Genomic DNA, 24,128 nt, shown 5'->3' on the forward strand with positions numbered 1-24,128 from the left:
TTTAATATCAAAGCAAACAATCTCAACAAGCGAAGCTACATTGTTACCTATATCATTCATTACCTAAATGACTTTTTCATGTAACAATTAATGTCCGTTTTTGTGATTTATGCATGAGTGGAATGCACTGCAATTCTTCGAAGTCACAATTGTGGGACTAACTCAGCAAGGATTAGTTCATATCACATTGTGGCTTAACGATCATGCAGTGCATTTTCACTATCACACTCGCGAATGGGCATTATTATAAAAACGTATTAATCAAACTGAATTTTAATATCAAATCAAGACATGCACTTTACTTGTTATATTGTTTTCTTTAATGTTGAGAGGCAGAAGGGCAAGAACTTTGGGCGATATATTTACTGCCCTTCTGGCTCTCAGCAGGAGAAGAGTTCTTTCAGAATTTGTTTCTCTGCAATTCTCTTCTAACCAACCTGGAATCGCTAAGTAGCCCATACTGTTATATTGCGAGGCACTTTTAGGCTTGTCGCTGGGCCGAGTCGGGCTATGCGATCGCCAGAAAGTGTGGTCTGCTTTAATTTGATTTCCTGGAGAGTGACCCCCAATGACCGGTTTAATCGTGCATGAAGAGATCAGAGGTCAAAGGTCAAAGGTTGAAGCAAAAGTCGGTTGGGCGGAGTGGCGGAGTTTCGGATGGATGGATGGATGGATAGACAGTGAGTGTGCAGTATACCAAATGGAAGTGGCGGAGATGGAGTGTGAGAGATAAATAGAAAATGAACAAAGGAAATAATAACCATCAAAGAGGAAAAAAGGCAAGCACAGCAAATCATACAGTCATGCAAATTACATGTAATTCAGGACCATGCAATTTTGGCATTACATAACCAATAACAGATATATATAACTACTACATATTCTATTCCATGTTTATAACTTTCATTAAAGAAACCAGTCACAGAAATCATTATGACTTTCTTTTTTCCTTGACAGCTCTTGCTTCTACAATTAAAAATATATTTTATACAATAATTTACATTAATACACCATTCTATATTTTGGTGTACTTGTAAAAACACAGCAACCTTTTTTTTCTCTAGCAGAACAGCAAATTACATCTTGCTCAAGATATTTCTTTCCCTCAAAATACCAAAAGATCAAACTAATCGTACCCAAGCAGACCTGCAATATTACGATAAGATCTATCTTTGTCAGTTATAGTTTTTTAACAGCACAAATCAACAAATAAAATTAAATGTAGAGCAGATCATATTCCTAAACATGGATCATTACATTTCTGAGGAGGCAGCACACAATAAGAATGTCTCATGCAAGGCATGCAAATTACAACTGAACATATCAAAATACTGAAATAAAAAGCAGAAATAATGCACATAAACTAACGAAATGTACATGTAAGCTTCCATATAGGAATTAACAAACATAGTGCATTACGTATATGTACACAAAATATACAATATCAAATACAAAAACATTACAATATACTCCAGTGAAATGCAATAATGTTACCACTATACATATCAATAAAATTATATCGGATATTTTCTTGGGGGGGGGGGGGAGATAAATCTTTCCCTAAAGTCCCATCTGCAATTACTTTTTGGTGACTTTTTATAAGCAATTCATTCAATAAGCAAACAAAGTTGTCAGCAAATTTTGTCTGACATTCCATCCTCATAAAAAATGGTCTTTCAATGTCTCTATAGAAATGTCAAGTATTACACAAAGATATAGCAATAATATAAACACCATAGAATCTCTCTCTCTCTCTCTTTCTTTCTCCTAGTTACATATACAGTATATGATGCACCCAATACATGTATAAAACATTGCAATACACATACATTTATAAAAGGGAGCTACATTAATAGTACAATAAAGTTTTTACAAATAAGTATGAAAAATGCATAAATGTTTATCCTTGCTGTAATAAGAAAAAAAAAGCTGGGCAAATATAATTTTGCAGGTGGATACATGCAAATCAGTCTGCTCAAGTTGTTCCTACCTAAAATGAATAAAGGGCATTTTATTAGAAAAAACATTAACAAGCAATGATCATATGTATTATACACGTACACATCCTCTATATTCTTTGACTAGAAGATGCAAATATTGTGGTATTAGTTGGGTTAACATGATTAAAATTACATTGATTTTCTGGTGACATGCACACAAGAGAGATGTTTCAAATCACGCTCGAGTTAAGTTGGAATAACAAAGGAAAAATATAAACCAACCAAAACAGAAAGAGAAAGGAATAACCATGCATTTTCATTAGAGAGCAGCAAATAAAATTCATCATCTTTGTTCCGAAAAAATTGCAGTTATTCAAAAAATATATTTATGAAATATTCTAAAAACAGCAAAAAATTTTCCTCCTAGAAATAATGTACAGAAAAGAAGCCAGATACACTGTATATATGTATAGAAGAGGCCCTTAAGAACCTTGTATACTAAACAATGTGAATGATGCTTTAAAAGAAAAAGAGTCTGTTAAACCTATAAGGCCAAGGAATAGTATTCCATTTATAGCCTTCAAGGAGAGATGAAAATAGGTAACATACGTGGATGGAAGAGAGTACAATCTGTTCAAAAGCTCCCTCTAGTTAAATATTTTGAAGAAGGGGTGGAATAATAATCCTACTTATTATTCAAAAAAATTAAAAGGTTTGGTTCATTTTTTCCATACATGAAAAAAAAAAAGGTTTATAGAGCATAACGATGGTTTAAAGAAGAGTGTATATTGACATAATAAGGAACATCAGGAATCATCAGGATAATTTGATGATATCAAACAGTGCCAAATATGAGGTTGCAACATGTTCTGGAAGCATATTATCTCTCTGTAAGGGTAATCTACTGTTTTCACCCTAAAATACTGATTGGAAGTGTGCTCAATATCTTGACTACATGAATGTAGGCACATACATACATCACAGGCATTCATATTAAGTCATAGTGGGGTATCGTCATTCTCAGGAACCGATACGATGAAAAAAGGCATGGCTCACAGACTCGGGTATTGTGCAAGGTCTCATAAAATGAAGGGGGGGGGGGGGGTAATCTCGTCTTGATGCGAAATGGACAGGGTGGAGGGGGGGGGGGGCAGGAACAGGTTCTGTACAGTCATCAAGGCGTCAAACGGGCCAGGTTCATAGATTTCCCCCAAGTATGTGGATGTCAAAAAAGGTCTGAACAACTTGTGAAAAAATACAACAATTGTCATCTGTGAGCCGAAGGGTATTTTCCTTTAACTGGGAAAATAAGAAAATGCCTTCTTGACTCTCAACAGAGGATATCCTCAGAAGCAGTCAGGTATATATGTAGATAGGAAAGAGGAAGTCGGCTCGGTTTATATGAATAAATGAAAGGGCTGTTTTCAAGAGGCAAGGAAGACCCCAAAGCCTATGATATATCATATAAATATAAGATTGCAGATTGCTTCTCGCATAAAGATTTATGCTAACTCCACACATACGCTTATAGATATTATATTACCATTTGTTATATATTGGAATTGTATGCAACAAAAAAGGATATAACTTTGAATACACGAGTGGCTGAATATTTTGAATTTAGAGCATTACTCGGCATTTGCAAGGTGTGCGATGTTCAAGCCATTAGTGATATATTCCAAATTTGAAAGTAAATATATCGCAAGCATTAATATACGGCTGTTAGAGCGACCCTTGACAGGTCAAAGGTCAGGGGTCGAATGCCACAACAAACCTGGAAAGTTCCAGGATAAGCGGTTACTAGCTTTGTTGGATGCGGAAGACGACGATGAAAACGCCCCTGGGGCTGTCGGTGGGGTCGCTATACTCTGAAGGCCACGTAAAAACTGCATATCAACGGTAGATTCACCTAAAAGTCACAAAAATGCCCAGATTATACTCATCCGTTTGAATATATAATGCTACATGTATATATCTTTCATGTTGTCATGGTTAAAAGACACAGTGTTGATTCAATCAAGAGTTAAATCTAAATATGGTAAGATTTAAAAAAGAAATCAAAAGAAGATATTTGTTAGAGCAAAGCCTCTTTTACCTGATTTGATACTTTGAGTATTTGAGAATGTCATATAAGGTGGGAAAAGGTATGTACATCTGTACGCCATGATTTTACCTTATTAGTTTTTAACTGAATAACATAAGACATTAAAAAAAGAAAATGGTAAACAATTAAATATTATGAGAGAAGCAATAAAAAAAGTACTTTATAATGTCACCAACAGAAGTTATTTCCATAAACATAATTATATCCCATACAAATCAATATCTTTTTAACAAATCAAATGGTAATCCATATTCAAACAAATGTATATCGTTTACATTGCTTTCTTTGTTAATGTATGTATATAATATTTAAGTACAATTTGAGACTCCCTTAAATCTAAAAGGATATAATAATATCACAATTTCCAAAAGTGAAAAACAAAATAATTTTGAAATTTAATACTGATTCATAGCATCTCTATTAATCCATAATTAAAATATGGGCTGAAAATGTCTTATTTCTAACATAAAGTATATAATACATAATGTATGTACATGTTTGCGTAGGTTTAATCATCATGAGCATGTGTAGTAAACCATGCAACATGTGCTCATAAACTGGAAGTGAATAATATTCTGATGCATTCATGCACTAATGTTGTTTGACCTTTAATAGGTCAATTTTCCTAACACTTTCACTCTAACAGTACATTCCTTTCAGAAGAACAAAAAATGGATGTTAACAATAATTTTCTATTGATTGTCTCAGAGGTATCATTATCATTATTTCTTTCTTCTGATTACTTTAAAAAAAATCCTAACCCCGAGAATCTCGATCAATCTTGATCATCGCAATATATGAATATACCTAGACAAGTTTATTCATGATTTAAGCATTAATATTTGGTAATAAAGACATTGCATGTGCTGATTATTTCCCTGATAACATAAATTTGTGTAATATACCACACAATTCTGGTAATTGAGGGGAGATTCTTTAAAACATGCTTCAGATTTACGAATGTACTTCTCAACCCTTGTGCTAGAAATAATAGTGACAAAAAGCATCATGCAAAATCATATTTCCTTTAAAGAGTATTCATGTGAATAATATAATATCCTATTTGTAATTCATGCATGTGTTTACATAAAGAACTACTCAAATAAAACATAAAACAAAACGTAGAACAGAAAAATATGATCACCTTAACCCCAAGCAAGTTCCATTTAGTATACTATGTGCCCAAATTATTCATATTGAATAATATTATATTACATTATAACGTTAAATTATAATGAATTTATTATCATAATAGTTAGTATACTGTCCTTTTATTTTTTCAATAGATCATTTCCATGCGAATGTGACCGTATCTATCTTAACGGGACTTGGTAACATTGTTGAGGTGAATGGAAATCTCACAAAGCAATAAAATGGCTCTACATTCCATTCCTGACATAAAGTGTTGACAGAGTTTTTATGGCCTGTTTTATGTCTTTTTTTCATGGAAAAACGGTTGAAAAATTCACAAATGGTTAGGAGAATTTACTGTTAATCACTGTTAGAGGGTGTCGTACATCGATGCCTTTAAAGAAAACCATAGATATCTTTGTGGTTTGAGAATTTTTTCAGGATTTTTTGCATGCCAGAGGGTTAGTACAGTAGAAAGAATATAGTAAGTAACATTTTATACAAAAATTAAGCAATTTTTTTTATTAATCTTCCACAATGTTACCAAGTCACTTTAAAGTATCTGAAATGCATGCCGTGAGGACTGTCAGTGAATTACCGTGGATTAATCAATGTGTAGTACCAAATGGAATAAAAGGAATTGTATTCTTGTTTAGATAATATAATAAAGGAAATGTATCAACATGCATATTACATGTAAATGGAGCTTCTTGTAGGTAATTGAAATTAATTATTTTCCCAAAAAACTTATCAGAGATTTTTTTTTTTTTCTTTTTCCTTATGTGAATGAGTGATTAGGAAGAAATTACTTTTTATAGAGCTTAGCTCTCCATTAGTTCTTATCTTGTGAATTCATGTTTATAACTATGCTCAATATATTCTGAAATTGTTTTTCAGCTATTTTAGAGTTCATGATATTATAGATCATGAAGCAAAGCTACTTATCAACTTCATAACTACAATTTTTATTTGGTAGAATTAAAAAGGGGAGTCCTATATATAGAATTTGTGCTCTCAGTGTTAAAATCTAGTCTTGATCAAAACTATGTTGTTACACAATCATGCCAACAATTATCAAAGTCTAACCTATATAGTTCTCTCTATCCTCAGAACATCTGCTAAGAATTTAAGAGGCGTTATTCCTTTTACAAAGAAAATTCAACACCCTTCTGGCTCTTTAATACCAAACTAATAATTACAAAGTTATTTCAAAATGGGTACGAGTTAAGAAGCAATATGTGGGGAGAATTAGTGGTGAGCGTTTGACGTCAATGTATATGAAACCATCTAGATGAGATATTAATGACCGCCAATCGTTTTGATTCCATTCCTACAAACCTCCTGCATAGCTACTGCTCCAAGATAGCCTATTACGATTTCTGGGCACGGAAGATGTATTGGATAGCGCCCTGCTGTATTTACTGGTGTTCTCTGATGGTTCAGCTAGGAAGTGATAATTTCAGAGTAATTTTTAAATTGATGGTAACAAGTCATTGTACTGTTATTACAATAGTTGGCAGGTATGCAATAGTTTATTTCATACTAAAGTTAAAGCTTAACATTAAACAAATCATACCAAAAGCTGTAGCAATTTATATGATTGAATTCAAAGTACAGTTTGAGGAATTCTAAAGCTTGAAGTCATATCAGAATTACTCTGGAATAAATATGAATATCTATTAAACAAAACTGATTTATACAGCTCTTTAAAATTCATCAGGATACTTTTCTCTTGCAGCTCGTATTAAAAAACTGTTGAACTTTTTGAGGAGAAACAGAGGTGGATGAGGTCAACATAAATGTCAGGAAAGCTCACCCCATAACAATGACATCCTTACTAAAAAAATATTTATATATATATATATATATATATATATAAATTTGCCTTCTGAGGTTATACCATGAGGGCATTTTGTGAAAAAAGTCCCCATTATGACTTTTTTTAATTAAAAAAAAAGAAATTGCCCTGATATCTGTTTCTTTTCATTATCTTTTTGCTGCAAACAGTTTGGATGGAAGTTTTGTCACATACCAAAAGGATAAATAGTATATATCAAGACGTGGACCTTTCCATTGCTAAATTGCTCTCCAGCTTTGAATTATTTTTCACTGTTACATGAACAAGGTTTCCTCAATTGTGTACTTTGACTTCCTATGATGTTAGTAAAAGTAGTGTTTGGAACAAATAAAAAATGTGCCCCCCTCATCCTTTGCCAGCATTTTGTTTTGGTGCATATGTGCTGCAGATTTGGTCTAACTCCTACAAACCTCTATGATTATTGCTCCACGAGCGTCTATTTTTAACCTTCTCGTTCACCGAAAGGACTGAAAGTCTCAAGTTTAGGAATTTACTGAGGTTAGTGCTCTTATCGGCCTGCTCACCTGAGAAATGAAAGTTTAAATGTCACAAATTGGAAAGAGGACATGTTTTAGAGTGGCAGGATATTTAAGAAGAATAATTTCTCTCGCTTCAACAGAAAGTGATTTCAAACTACAAGTGATTACAAGAATTGTCAGCAAATTTAATGACTGAAAATAGATGAAGTATGTCATCAACTCGTTTGACTTACTATTTATTTTAACTTGAAATATAAATCATTTAAAATAACCAATGGAAACACGATATTTCTCACGAATCAAATAGTATCAACAAAAAGAACAGAACATTTGTTGGGGTGATCAACACACTATATTATTAAACATATTTCCAGCATACTTCATTGTACATTAAGTGCTAACAAAGTTCACAATACCTAACAAGGGAAACGCTCTCGGCGGTCTCGCCTGCATAACGCAATTCAATATGATAAACCAGAACATAAATGACGTAGCGCTTATCCACATATCGCAACAACAAATATCGTAAATTTTATATGGTACACTTTTGAACTGGTCAAAAAATAAAAATTTGATGTCCTGGAAGGGACATAATGTCTATGTCTAGCTTTTTGCTACGCAGGCGAGACAAAAATTGAGGACTGAAACATTCTGAAAAGTGAGTGTCATTCTCTCTAAAAAGAACATGACCACCTGCATATACATGATTGTATTGTGACCAGATCTTAAACTACAGGTTCAAGCTAGAGAAAAGAAAATGCTTCTTCAAGAAATTGTCCCATGTAATTAAGTCTGAGTAGCTTCAAATTTGTTGAAGATGTACTTAGAAATCTGAAATATAAAAGACTGTCCACAAAGCTAAAGCCCTGTAAAACCTGCAAGAAAAGAAAAGTTGCTTGGCTAAAAGAGAGAAATGTTAAACATTATGATGCAGTTTGAAGAACCAGAACAAATGTTGGGGATACCACCTACAAACCTGTTTTCATATATAAAAAAAGGTGTTGGTTAGAATATAGGAATTTAAATTTCACTGGTAGCAAATTATCTTGAAGTCAAATCCACATAGTATCGTTGAGAACAGCAGCATATTGCTGTTTACAAGGGACTAAATAAATGTAACACTGAATTGTATACAGTGCATGGACATATGAGCCCATTATCCCCAGGTAAAAAAAAGAAGGAAAAAAAACTCTCAAGGTAAACCTAGGAATACAGTGTATTTTGGTGCTTTAGAGATATCAACAAAAGTGAGGGATCTAGAGTCTAGAACATTTATTTGAAGGGCCAAGAAAGGAATCATTCCTGAGAAACAGGAATGATTGGCAGCTTGAACCAAGAATCCACATATGTAGGTTTAATGCACATGGATATCCTTATATCGTATGTTCAGAGCCAGAAGGGTCATAACTATGTGTTTATTGAGTTAATGCCCTTCTGGCTCCAAACAGACAATACACAGTCCTCTCCTGTGAGCCAGACAAGTATTAACTCACAAGATTCTACAGAGAATTACCACCGCTATGACTGTCAAAGATATTAACACACGTTTGGATATATAGTCAATCTGTAGATACAGGCCATCCAAGGGAATAAAAAAAAGGGGCACTGTAGACAGGTTGCCTTTCTAGACAGGGTCTATAACACACATTTCTCTCTTAAGGGAGACACAATGCATGACCACTATAGACAGGTGGCCTTTATATATAGGTGGCCACTAAGACAGGTTTGAGTGTTGTTGGGAAGGTGACCATTATCTGACATATCCTACTCACATAGTTCCATTTCATAGGCTCTAGCAATATCACAATTCCTCTGATCTATCATCCTGACTCTAACTACATAATATATCTAAAGACACTTCTTACAAGAGAGATTTCGTCAACTACTACATATTCTGAATGACCAACATGTCTACACTTTCTTAAGTGTCTCTATAATATATTCACAGCAACTTGTATCTACTCAAGAGCTAGATTCACATATGAACAGATACAGTAGTACAGTACAGATACAGTACAACAGGTTGCTACGTGTACCACTCCTACAGTACACTACACATACGAGACACTACAGTTGTAATCATATATTTTGTATATACGTAGATCACATTTTGAAGTTACATGATTACAAAGCATACTTATTCAAGGGTAAGCAACGAATACAGGTACATGTAAATGTACAATTACAGGTGAAGTACTGTATATGATAATGTTTGCTGAGAGCCAGAAGGGCATTAACTCATATCCTTTGACACATAGTTAACATCCTTCTTGCTATCAGCAGAAGATACCTGTAGAGTACCAGTAGTACAGAGTGTGTCATGAAAACAAATATTATCTGTCTATTTATAGCCAGAAGGGTGTTAACTCGTAAAAATAAAAAAAGAGGTAAAACCATTCTGGCCCAAAACAGACACATTATGAGGGACATGGAAGGGGCATGCATTTCAAACATACTTTGAAAGGAAAGGGGCTGGGCTGGGTAATACAACAGGCAAAGCATATACATGTAATGTATGTAGGGGGCTGGGGGTAGGGAAAGGAATGGTTAAGGGTTTGCCCTTTTTTGCACAATGCAATACTCATCATGCAGGACATTTCAGGCAAACAAGAAATGAAAAAAAAAAATCCCTTTTCTGAGGGAATGTATGAAAGAAGGGCATGTCAATTTTCTTTTAAATAATCCATTATGGGTGCTAGGTGTTGCAATTTTCGGTAATGATTCACTAAAAAAGCAATTTCAAATTACTTTTCTCATCATAAATATATTACAATTTTCTTACACATCCTGCATTTGGGATGACAATAATACTCCAATCAATCGACATAATGCATACGCTCTTACACCATGTTTTTTCCTACATGTTTCAACTACGTCATCATGTTATTTCTATCTAAATCTAGTCTATGATGTGCAAAAGACATTTTTCATCATGTTTGGAATATAAACTATACAGTATTTTGCAGGTATTTTGTGAACTTTTCTACGTCAAACACCTAGCTCATCTATTAAATATAATCCACTTTAAAAAGAAAAAATAATAATTGAGAAGTTGTTATTCTGGTACGTGGCCTCTCATGGAATGAACTTTCATGTTGTAAATTGTTATGGAGAAGCTTGTCAGTACATGTACATTGTACATGTACTGTTAATTTTGTCAACCCCAATAATGTTTATCTGCTTAATATGAGAATAAAAAGAACAAAGCAAAAAAAATGTCATATCTAGAAGAAAGGAACATGAATTTATTCCATTTCATTTGAAGCACTTATGCTGATAACTACGCCCTCCCATCACCATCTTTAAACCTTGCTACTCTTATGAAATCCTGCCATAATTAATGCATCTAATTGTTTACTGCAGTTTGCTCCCCCCCCCCCAAAAAAAAAAAAAAAAAAAAAAAAAAAAAATCACATATTGAACAAAGATTGCCCATTGTTCTAACATATTAAAATAAATATAGAAAAAAAAAAAAACAATTAAATGGCTAATGATATTGCCTAGGAGAGAACCTTATGTGGAACAAGAAATCACAATTGCCTGCTTAGGTTAGACCCAACTTTGTTTTATGAAAGTCCATTTTAATTAAAATTTAAAAAATCTTTATTGCTATGTTTTCATCAATTCCCTTGCCATTAAAAAAAATGCACTACTGACAGATCTTAATTCAAACCTAATAGCCACTAAATGCAGTAGAATTTAAAAAAAGAAACAGAATCAGCAGCCGAATAAACCCTCCACCACAAGTGCAAAGCAACATATGATTCTATATCTCATTTCTAATATAATTCAAATTTATAGTTCTAAAAAAAATTATGCAGATGTGAAAAAGGTGCCTTAACTTGCAAGTGATCAATTTGACAAAAATTATTGTTTTTCTTCACTATTTCAATATATTTTTGACAAATAAATAAGGCTAAATTCTGTGAAATATTGAATTATTTTCACTAGATATTATTTCTGAAAATTGATTTCTAGCAACACTTCGATATACTAAACAGATACATTATGTGGAGCTTAATATCCATAGAAAACATATGAAATCTTCCAGTATTGTTGGGTATAAAGCAATTGATTAAGGATTAAAACTGGTCTTCTATTGTTAACATGTTAGATGTCCTTTCCTACAAGTACTTTAATGCATTCTTATCCAAATATTGCTTTATCTATGATCAAGACATCAACCTACGAGTAGGAATAGCTGTTTAGGATTCTACATCATTTTTTTTTCTCACTGAAAGAATATTTCCTTCATAGACATGTACCAGCAGTAAAAGCGGGGCAGATTCTAGTAATCCCATCGGCATCTAGTACTCCAAGCAACCAGGGTTTCCTTTTGCTCCCACACCTCCACCGTCGGTGTTAATACAAAACAAAAAGCAAGCTCAGCAATAAATAACAACAACAACAAAGACCAACAACCAGAGTGGGGGTTAAATAAAGCTTTCATTAAGAAAAAAAAAAACAACAATAAAAGAGAAAGAAAATCGACATGAAAAAAAAGACCAAAACAAACCTGACGCGCTCATTCGCCTTTCTTTGGCTTCGGGCATGGATGGGGCGGAAATGGAATGGCGTACTCCTGAGTCAACGAAGTGGGTAATAATGAAGAAAACAAATAAAAAACAGTAGCAGAATAAACATGAGGGTTGCCAATTTGAGACCAGGGGGAGGGGAGACTCTCACAGTGATTATAAACGAAGAGTATAAGTTTTGAATGTTAGGCAAAGCGCACACGCACAAACAGTTACGGATATAATGTGTCTGAAACGCTGGCTAAGTAATTCAAAGTACAAAACCGATACACACCAGTACATGAGTGTCACAACTCACATAGAACCAGACAGATACATGTATGTAGAAACATAAAATTGTTCATCATCACTTTTTTTCTTAAAAAAGAAAAGGAAACATAGAACCCTGTGCAGTCCAAATTGTTTGCAGACAGACGGGCATTTCAAATAATTAAGTGTGACATTAATTAAAAGCCTTTCTAGCTCTTTAAAATTCAGAAGTATTTATTACTTTTACGTCATAACAGGATAGACTTTCTCCTCCATATAACTCATCAAATACCATACTCAGAAGAAAATTGAACATATATACCATGTAAAGACCTAAAAGGACTATAATACCCTGTGTGGTATCATATCATCCTTTTAAGGTAATGCAAAGTTTTGGAAAATTTTGAAAATTGGATGGATAGTAATTCTTTAAAATTGTGATATATTTCGATGCCCATTTGGATATATTATAACCACTAAAACATTTAGTCCCTAAAACACATCAGCTTTTGAGAAATTGAAGATCAAAATTTACCGGTGCTCCCGGTAAATTTCAAATAATTATGAATATTTCAAAAATTTCAAATAGCGTCTGATGCCATTCAATGGTAGCTGCGACCATGAAAATCTTACAATATGCAGTTCTGATGTATAATTTCAAACAGGAATAGCAAATCGGTCGATTGTAGTCAAGAAACATTGTTTTGAAGCTAAAGTAATACCAGTCTTGAGAGGGAGCTATATAACAAAGAGTTTATTATTTACAATTTCATCCCAATCGCATATGCTTCCAATATGTTCAGTTGAACCAAATTCATGACCCCATACCAAAACTTTGTATTACCTTTAAAGTAGATTGTATGAAGATAATTTAATCTCCAACGCTACAATGATTGAAAGTCAAATACTGTCTCCCTCGTATATAATGCAACAGTATTCTACAAAGTAGTATTTGTTAGATAAATCATGAAACCTGTATATCTTATCTATTGCATAACCTGCAAAGAAAGTATAATTTTCAATTCAAACCATAACTGTAATAAATTTGAATGAATATACTCGGACGAGCAAATATATCTAAATGTGCATTTAATGTAATAATTGTTAATAATAATTTCACTTGGTTTTACAGTTAATGTGAAATGTATAAAAGTGAAAATTTGACTCAGCAAGTGCACAAACTTTACTAAATGTAAGCATCACAAAATAGAATTCTTTATAATTTTTGCAAATCTATGTTTGATTTCTGTAATCTAAATTGGACGTGCCTGTTTGTGTATTCAATTATATGAAACAGAAAAAGAAATATTTCAATTCATTTTGAAGTGATGATTTACTTGAACATTTGTGAATTATGATATCTGAAGTTCTGAAGATGCTATTCATGTATGCAGGTTGAAAGCGAAATGAATTGACCGTATCACGTACATGTTGTAGAAGAAAATAATTGTTATTATATGGAGAAATAACCAGACTTCTGTTAACTGCCAAAACTTAGGGATAAATATATTAATTGATTTTTTTTTTTGGAGATCTAGTATGTGACTATGGATTAGAAATAAGTCTTGTTAAGATGTTGAGTGCTCTGAACACAGAATATAAAGAGAAACTATACCAGTGTTTCTCACAAAATGTGAAGATTGGGGGAGACTAGCCCGCACGTTGGCTGTCAAAATAAAAAATATAATAAAGAAAGTATAGTTAACACTGATAATGAATAATAGGGGGAATTGCATATAATAGTAGTAACATATTATTAAATCAAAATGTAATGTTTGGAATACATCCTTTGAATTTTAACTTATAGGAGGAAAAGTCCAATTGAGGGAATTATGAAGGACAGTAAGTGGGAGCGTTGCTTCATGTACATGAATATTTCCAGATCTACAAAAATACCAAAGAGGCAATTTACTAAAAGCTCATTTCTTATATTTGTGTACATCATACACAAATTAATCTGTATATCTAAGAAATCATTCCCCATAACTCAGCTACTAAATACATCAATAAATTATAGAAGAAAACAAATCAGTTTTCATTCAACATGCTTTAACAAATAAATTGTAGCACTCAACAATTTAATGATCTAATAAATAACTAATTGATAACAAGCGGGAAAACTCATTTCATTTGGTGTTATAAAAACCTGCATCAATGAATACAAAGCTGTGATTAGAGTAATGGAACTGGGTTTACAATTAGTGTCAGTACTCACAGACATTTGAATATGCTCAAAATAATTTGGACATGTGTATAACACAGCTACTACTATATATGTACTCTATTGCGTTTAGTACAAAGCCCCATAATGATACAGAAGAAATAAAAGAAAATGATACTGTTTAACTACAGACAAAAAAATGTATGTAAGGAAATGTACAACTTGGGTGACTATTTCAGAGAGGCAGTAACGTTTCCAGGTAACATATTTTTCCCAGAAAATTCAATAACCTACAAATCATTTAAGCACAAATCATCTGTTGAGAGCCAGAAAGGCAATTGCTTAGAAACTTTTAACACAGCCTCTTCTGGCTCAAAACACAAGAAATAAAAAAGATGGTATTCTTTAACAAAAAGATAATAGTCATGAAATCGGTAAAGAGGGTAATCAAATACACAAAAAATAATATCTGGAAGGAATTCTCAAATGGCTAAGATGGAGAAATAAAAATCACCACTTAACACTGTACGATTCTCACTTAACGGCGCACTGTTGACAGAATACAACAGAAACATGCAAATTTTCTTCAATTTCAACCATTTTTTGTGTTTTTTGCACACATTGAAGTACCTGCTACAATGAGTGGTGTGTCTTTGGAAACTGATTTGAGAAACAAGAGAGAGAGAGAGAGAAAGTTGAAAAGAAAATAGATTTTATTCAGGATATTTTAATTAAGTATAGCAGAATATAAAAAAGGTAATAATGGCAGCTTTTCAGAATTTTTCACTGTAAGTTGTCCAACACCAAATCCATCCTAGCATCTTCAAAATGACTTGATCTGAAACCAGAGACGTGCCAGTATCTCAGGCGAGACTATTGTAAATTTATGTTTGAATAAGATTCATGATCACATTTTGTTTTCAAAGGGAATGAGACAATGCTAAATACATTAAGTCCATGTACTTCTACAATTATCTTCACTGAGAAGGAAGATAATAGTTGCCAATTTGAGTATATCGAAATGCAGACATTCATGTACCTATAAAGAATAAGTTGTGAAGCATAACAACTTATACTTTAAAAAAAGTTTTAAATCAAATTCTTCTGTTATAATATTTCCAGTATAAAATTGGTATATGAGCATGTAAATTCAATCAAGCATTCATACAATCTAAGGTAGATGGCAATATACTGACTTAATTTTCAATAATTCAATGTATACACTGAAATACACACAAAAAAGTCATCATAAATGAAACTTGAGAAGAAGGGTAGCACCATTTCCAATATACTTCATTTCTCAATATAACCCTTCAGTATGTATAGTAGTTTAATATATGAAGGATAATATCGTGATTATATGTAATCTTTTATATCTGTCATGGTAAAATGGACACACATGTTAATATACCACTGAATGAGACATGAAATCTTTGACAGGATAGTGAATAACCAGCACATTATCAAAACTAAATTCTGTGTCAGCAATACAGTTTTCATCCCTTTTCAGATACCGAGACAAATATTTTTAGCTGTCCGGGAAACACCTACAATAATGTTCAAATAGAAGATTCCAGCTGCAGATGTAAAGAAGGAGAAAATGGAGTGAAAAAAAAAGAACACAGTATGCCTTTTCGTAGTAATAACCTAAACAAGAGTCTGTAAATTCCAACTGTTTCTTTGAATATAGTACCATGAAACAGAAAAAATATGTTAATACGAACATCGGGTAGAATAGGAAGAGAAGTGTTATGACATTTGAAAATTATTTTAGGCTTATGAAATACATGTAGCAGGAATAGATGACTATTATTCAAGCCCATGTGAAGTTTTGATAGCCAATTACAAATATTGTAATATGATGGCATATTAAAGCAAACAAGAGCCCATAGTTGTTTGGGAATAAGACGATTGAATGAAGGGCTTGGCGATATGTATATGATAGTTGAAGGGAAAGACATGTATGTAAATAGCTATGTCAATATTTGCATGATATACAAGAGGTAATATTTTGTGGGTGAAAAGAGGAAGGCTTGGGGTGTATATAAATGTATTATTTTGCCGGGGAAAGCTCATAAAAACTAATTGTATAAAATATTGTGAGTAAAATTTAAGGAACGAACACTCTAAATTTCCTGCTAACATTTCAAGGTTTGGAAAGAAAAAATTAGGCCGTCCTTAGGCTGGCTTGAAATACCATGAGATCAGTTTTAAAGGTAAACCATTTTTACCTATATTCAAAAGCAACAGAAAGCATACAAGCAGTATACAAGTTGCCACTTAGCTGCTGAAAAGTAGAAGGATATTAACTCATCTACTTTTACATACAGTTCATTAATGCCCTGCTGGCTTTCAACAGCCAATATTGAAGTCCCGCACTGTATGATCCAATGTTATGGTGTATATGAATGAGTATATGGTTAAAAGGGAAAGACATGTTTTATATATACATAAAACTTGTGCTTTTGCAGCTAATGATAAAATCTTGAATACATGTACATGTAGATTAATTTAGTAAAAATGGAAATAAAACTGCTTTCACCTTCTCCGAACATGGATGAGAGTCTGGTGGTTGCTAGTCCTACATCACAAAAAATTCAATTTGATTATAATTAATGAAATTAAAATTCAGTACGTAAAGAATAATTAAACTTTTAATGATTTTTTTTTTATTTTAAAGGAAAGATATATAGGCTTACTGTACATTGTCTTGGGTATTGACTCAAAAAGATAGTATAACTTTGATTTACATTGAGGTAGGGATATAAATAAACTCTTGTTTTTAAAACATTTGATACATAAAATAGAGTAGTTTTGATAAATGTAATTATGCTAATGTGACATATGCATGTTATCTATTCCTTACAACTATCTGCCAGATACATTCTCATGGCTGTCAATAACACTCTTATAGGATAACTCTTACTTTTCTCATGGAAAGTTTGATGCCCAGTTTCTAGTTGTATCATCTGACTAAAAATATCTTTGAAAGTCAGAACAAGATATACAGGACAGTGTACAAGACGGTGCAGTTTAATAGAGGATGAACAAAAATTGGCGACATAGAAAATTTATATCTCCATTACACAATTTTCTATTTTTACCAGCATTATTTCAGGCCAAACTACTGCTAGGGTAACAATAAATGAAACATAAGAGTCACACAACTAGTTTAAAAAAAAGTGAACAGCCATCAGCCTGTAGGAGCAATTTTATCAAACAAACAGTTGGATATTAATACATATACAAATTGTGAGACAATGCAAAAATGCACACGGCCAATTTGTTGCCATGCATGCCACGCACAAGCATCATCACAACAAAGAAAATCTGAATAACTTGATAACACAAGTCTAAAATAATAATCCCCTGAAACACCAAGGATGACGATATGTTGAAATAGAATACTGCTTGTTGGGGATGAGGCAGGAAATTCCCAAACTAACCCCAAACTTTATAATCAATAATAAATTCATGATGTCAGATTGTATCGCAAATTATATTTAACTACACATGTCAACAGGGATGCCCTAGTCATGTCCAATACAAAACAGATTATACAGAAACATGTATCATAGACAGAAAAGGAAATCTTTTTTTTAAATTTAATTTAATTTAATTTTTATGAAGGGATGCCAATGCTGCAGTCAATTTCTGTTTACCACTCTTGTGAACTCTGTTGCTAATGGGACAAAATTCATTTTTGTTGAGTTTGATTTATCGACCCATAATCAATTTTGGAGAGAATCAATTTAAAGCATCAAATAATTTGATTGAATATCAAGCAATTCAAAGGAAATTGCTTTTGAGGAAAGAAGACTATTCTCACTATGAACATAAGTGACAAAGAAAGCGGACAAAATATACAGATCCTCAGGTAGACAAAAGAACATCCCTTCACTGCTATTATGTAAAAATGTGTAGAACAGGTGTCACATGCATATTCACCTTTTTACATAATAGCAGTGAAGGGATGTTCCTTTGTCTACCTGAGGAACTGTATATTTTGTCCGCTTTCTTTGTCGGTCATATTCATAGTGTCTTACCCTCTGTCAAAACAATAACAACATGGCAAAAGTGCAGTCAAGAAATGATTGTTAGACCTACCTCTTCCAGCTATGATGTCTAGCACGTTGGAGTCCCTCTGGAGAGAGCGAGACTTGCTACTGGACGACACGCTGTTGCTTCTCTCATGACCTTGATGACCTTGTGAACTGTCTGTCGAGACCTGGGACAGGGTTGAAAGGTCAAAGACATTCTCGTTCTGACCTCCGTTGAGGTTGGTTGCAGGTCCGATGGTCTGTGGGAGGTCTTTGGCGAGACGGTGGACGTTCTCGAGGATGATGGAGATGAGAGGGAGATAGAGGGTAGCGATTCGAGCTTGATGTTGCTGTTTAATGAGGGAGAAATGAAAGTCATTATCATCATCGTCATCATCACTATCAACACATATATTATCGTCATCATCATCTCGAGGATGATGGAGATGAGAAGGAGATAGAGGGTGGCAATTCGAGCTTGATGTTGCTGTTAAACGAGGGAGAAATAGTTAACATGGTTTCAGTCATTATCATCATCCTCATCATCGTTATCAATAAATATATTATCATCATCAGAATAATTAACATCATAACAATTATACCAACAACATCATCATCATATTGAACAATGTATTTATTAGCACCAGCACCACTTTCATAACCACCATTCTCACCACAATCATCCTCACCATCGCCACTACTGCTACCTCAATTTCCTCATCATTACATGTACCACCAACACCACAAACATCATCGCTATCACAACTACTAGTGCTACCATCCAGACAACCACCACCACCACACCTCCATACTGCGCCTTTGAATAATTTGTTTAACCATGTGGTACCAGATAAATGCTGTGGATCGTCATCAGCATTAGCAGCATCACTACCAGCAACATCATCCCACCCCATCCTCGTCACCATCACCACCACTACCACCACAACCATTACCACACATTCCCTCACCCTAATCACAGAGACACCACCACAAAGTTCGATCTTCTCCCGACTTGAAGTGCTTACCTTAGAGTGATATCTGTCATCTGCACTGTGCTTGGCCAGGAGGTTCCGTAGCACCCTGATACCATGCTGACGTACCTCGGTGACATCGTGTAGAGCCACGCCCACTTCCCTTAGCAACAGCCCAGCCAGGAAGTGATTCTGACAGTACTCCTCCGTCAATGAATAGTCGTACTTCAAGTCTATCATGTTCAGAGTAGAAGGTGTAATGGAAGAGAGGGGGGAAAATCCAGCAACTTTTCACGTTAAAAGACTTCATTTTGTTTTTATTCTTTTGCATTCATGGTTAGATAAAGCCAAATCAAAGACAGAGAAAGCAGTTGTTCTGTAGAAATGTGTTTGTTCAAAAATATACTGAAGCATCTACATGTGAATATTTTTGGTACTTAATTAACAAAAATGAGGTTAGGGATGTTCAACGATTTTTCAGATACACCCTTTACATGTATTTTGTTGAGTGTACCATTTTCAATCACTGAAACTCATGTAACTATGAATGTATGTTAATCCGCTTTAAAGTGTCTCTCAATAACTTTTGAAATGCAAATATAATTGGACATGTATGTTAAAAACCCAACAAGACAGCACAAAAAATACAGACTAGTACATGTACATGACTGTTCACCTTAAGTAAATAGGCATATAAGGCAACATTGGCCTGAACTAAAAAAATAATAAACATAAAATATCACATGACAACAGATCTGTATAGTAGATATCCATCCATTACACTTCTTTGATTAAGTGATATGTATATATTGCAAACTACACTTTTACCTTTTATATCATAGAACAGTGTATGCCACATATATATACAAACAGAGGTAACTTCTGGAAAAATGAAATGATTTGCAAGCCGAACATCTCAGGAAAAATTTGAATTCAAATGCGGCGGATGGTATTTCGAACTTCAACAAACGGAAATGGTATATGAGATTACAAACAGTGCAACATTACAAAAAAAGTGTCTCTCTTAAACTGGTTCCCACCCAAACTCGATCATCCCTCTTACAACGGATAGAATTTCAATGCTCTTGTAACAATCAGATTTAAAAACATTTTATGTCAGTATTTAAAGAACTTCTTTCCTGATGAAAAAGGAAGGACAGATCAAAAATTTCCACATGATTTTTGTTAAAATTAAAAGCAAATTCAAATCCAAACAATTTCTTCATTCTAATATTGCATTTTTTTTTTGAACTGTGACCCAGTGGGGGAAAAAAAGGTGTATGAATTTTGCCAGCAGGGGCTCACTTTTAAATTTTACTTGTAAATATGTCCACTAGCCTGTCTATTAACTCTTGTGAAACCATATTAAAGATGTACATCGTACAGAACACTGTAGACGTACATACGTACAGCATGTAGGGGATGCGTACCCCAATTAAGAGAGACACGCAACACAATGCGGGAGCGGGAACAAACACACCCTATCAGGAGAAAAAATTGTTTAAAAAAAAAAAAAATTAAAAATTAAATAAAAAACATGAGGCCGAGACATCATGCCAACAAACCTTTGTATTGGTCTTTTCCTTGGCGGAACGGAACTGTTAACGAGTCAAGCACATCAGTTCGGATGGACAAGAGGCAGGATAAGGAGAACGAGGGAAAAAAAGAAAGACGGTTGACATCAAACGTTAGGGATGATGATGATGATGATTAGACAAGACAGAGCACACAAACATACAAGCCAGCTAATATATTCCAGTCACACTGGCGAAACGAATGCCAGACCAAAACTGTACTGACATCAGACCAAACACAACTTTACATTATACCAAATGGCCCAGAAACGGTTCTTTGGAGTTGGTTTGAAGTTTGGTTTGCAGTGTGACTGAGGTACGAGAAACAAAAAGGCACAATCTGCGGTCATTTGGGTCATATCAGTGTAAAAGCGACATTGGACTTTAGTGACTTGATGGTCCTTTTTACAACCATTACTAAAGAAGTAGAATTTTTTTGTCCTCTGTGATGCATGGTTCTTGAGGAGAAGAGCCAATGGAAGGTGGCTGTATTAAAATTTGAAATTTCTCTTTGAAACATCGCTTATTTATATTCAATAATTAACTATGTTCAAAAGTGGGGGGGGGGGGGGCCAATTCACAAACTTGATATCAGTGACAAAGGACAGTCTTTACGCAAACGTAGCCAGCTTAGTGCAGACATCAACCAATGGCTAGTTCTAGGGGGCGTTTCACAAAACTTGTCATCAGTGACAAATGACAGTTTTGTTATAAGCTACTGAAATCCTTGCTTCTGATTGGTCATCAGCTGATTTGTCACTGATTTTTCTCATTTTCCATTGGAAAAAAGGCTTTGTGAAATGGTCCCAGTTCTTGGAATGACTTTCTTGGAATAAAATCAGTCCTCTCCGTTTCGATGCCCTTTTGACCTCTAGCTGAATTATGATCAAACATGAACAAAAACACAAACATTTTTTTCTTTATAATAAAAAGCATGCAAAAGGATATCAAAAATAAAAAGCATTTAAAAAAAAAAAAAGGAGCACTTTTTAAGCAAATTAAGAATCAAAACAAAGACAAAAATACATGTAAACATTCACTACTTTTACGGTGTTTTTTTCTGTTTTGTTTTTGTTTGTTTTTGCTTCTTTGAATTATGAATCGTTCATCAAAATAATAAGTTAAACAAATTATTAGTTTTATGAATGCCTGGTAATTAAAAAGCACTGTTCTGTTATTATTATCATTATTATTTATTACATGCAAAATTACATGTTAACAAACCAAAAGCACTTTATGAACAAAACATCCAGATACCACAATTTACATTTTTTTTTTTAAATCTCACATTTGACAGGAGGAACATATTTTAAACCATTCAATTGTTAAATGTTATGTTTAAGTATGCATTCTGGAGTTGCTACTAACTTGTTAATGATTAACATGTATGGGACTTATAAATAGCAAGTTTCCTTACTTAACATAAAATATGCATTACATTGACACAGAACATACAGAACATATACATATACCAATTTTGTTTAAAACATTAAAAAATAACAATATCACAGATAAAACTCCAAACACTATGTATTTTTAGATCGTATGTAGGTTGTTTTTGTCGAATGCATTCTTATTATTCTATATTTTATGTCATTTAAAAAAACGATGGATGAATTTTTTGCATATCTGTTGCTCCATTACTCCTTGTATTATATGCTTCATATCGAAACGCAAAGTTATGAATCATGTAGATTGCAGATTGAAAAATAAAGAAACATTGAAGTATTAAAATTATGAAACCAAGGAAAAATACTAAAAAAATTTAATCTAAAATATTTGGGTAATTTGGTTCGAACAAACAAACAAACCACTATTACAAATCTGTGCTGACTCCCTGGTCCAATAAACAAACAGATTTTCTTCAATACCTTAACATTTTAGGTCATAACAAGAATAATAGATGTATATACATGTTGAACAATACAACAATTAAATAAGCACTTCTGACTTGAGAAAATATTTTGCACTTGGCCAAAATATTTCCTTGATCCCACCATCCCTTTCCTAATGGAGCTCATTTTTAACATGACCCCCCCCCCCCCACCCCTAACAAAACACAACAAAAAATGCACAATTACTAAACAAATGAACACAACACGACAGACAACATAAAAGTACAACACATTCATTATAAATTGAAATACTAACATACAAACAAAATATTGCTCTTTTTGTCAAAAAATTGCACTGTTTCTGTTTCCTTAACATTTTTTACCACATTCATGTAGATGTTAAACACTGTTATCTAGGTTCGTGGTTGCATAGCTAATAAGGTATGAATGTGAATATTACAGTACTATTTTCTACTTTGTCTCTTGGCATGTAAACGATTGACTTACATACTTGTCACTCAATCAAAATTGTAATAAACTACCAAGTCAACTAGACATTTGGTTATCTTGACATTTGGTTATCTTGACATTTACTTTTGAGTTTTGTTCTACAATGACATTTTTATACATACCCGAAGTCTCTTTTGATTTTGTTCTTATTTTTGTAGGTCAAACCCAGAATATTATTGTGTAAAATTATATCCAGAACATTAATATATTAACTTTCAAGTGCACAAGGAGTTATACGTTAGATGAGGGGGAGGGGGAGGGGTGGATGGGCGTGGTATTTTCTGAAATGCAACACTGCAAGTACTTGAATACCATCTATTTAAAAACACAGCTAATAAATTATTTACGCAATATATATAAATGCTGAATAAATGCGAAGGGAGACAAGTTATTATTTATGCTGGGTATATAATAAAATCAGGGTAAATTGGAGTGAGGGGGGCTGGGTGTTTGCACAAGTAATGAAAAGGAGTAATAAATCATTGAAGAATTGTAATCTCTGATCCTTAAATGAAGAGAATTTTTTCATAATTTGTGCTTTCGACATTAGGAATTACAATACCGGTAGGTCAATGTGTGAATGCACTATTCTTGTAAATCATCTGTTTGAAGAAGGATGTGAACTCGTGTTAATTTATGCAGATATAATGCCCTTCTGGCTCCAACAGAGAAATTGGTCATAAATCAGTTTTTATTCTAAATGATTATCGATTGTAATATATATACACTGTATATAAATAT

General features: G+C 33.4%; 1 protein-coding gene across 18 annotated transcripts in view; it reads right to left on the reverse strand.

Moving 5' to 3' along the window:
• Positions 1-24,128, reverse strand: part of LOC587687 (dedicator of cytokinesis protein 9) — a 125,649-nt gene that overhangs the window by 29,330 nt on the left and 72,191 nt on the right. For 7 of the 18 annotated variants that reach the window (XM_030982171.1, XM_030982172.1, XM_030982173.1 and 4 more), the window contains 8 exons: positions 21,034-21,066; positions 19,523-19,701; positions 18,565-18,847; positions 13,912-13,962; positions 12,029-12,094; positions 6,514-6,618; positions 3,715-3,849; positions 438-551 (listed from right to left, as the gene is read on the reverse strand). In XM_030982171.1, the coding sequence (XP_030838031.1) occupies positions 438-551; positions 3,715-3,849; positions 6,514-6,618; positions 12,029-12,094; positions 13,912-13,962; positions 18,565-18,847; positions 19,523-19,701; positions 21,034-21,066 (966 nt within the window). The remainder of the gene's footprint in view (positions 1-437; positions 552-3,714; positions 3,850-6,513; positions 6,619-12,028; positions 12,095-13,911; positions 13,963-18,564; positions 18,848-19,522; positions 19,702-21,033; positions 21,067-24,128) is intronic. The other 11 variants (XM_030982175.1, XM_030982179.1, XM_030982180.1 and 8 more) reach the window with 11 other exon arrangements.

This window comes from Strongylocentrotus purpuratus, unplaced genomic scaffold (assembly GCF_000002235.5).
Source record: "Strongylocentrotus purpuratus isolate Spur 01 unplaced genomic scaffold, Spur_5.0 spur5_scaffold_12, whole genome shotgun sequence".
In the NCBI taxonomy this organism is placed as follows: Eukaryota; Metazoa; Echinodermata; class Echinoidea; order Camarodonta; family Strongylocentrotidae; genus Strongylocentrotus; species Strongylocentrotus purpuratus.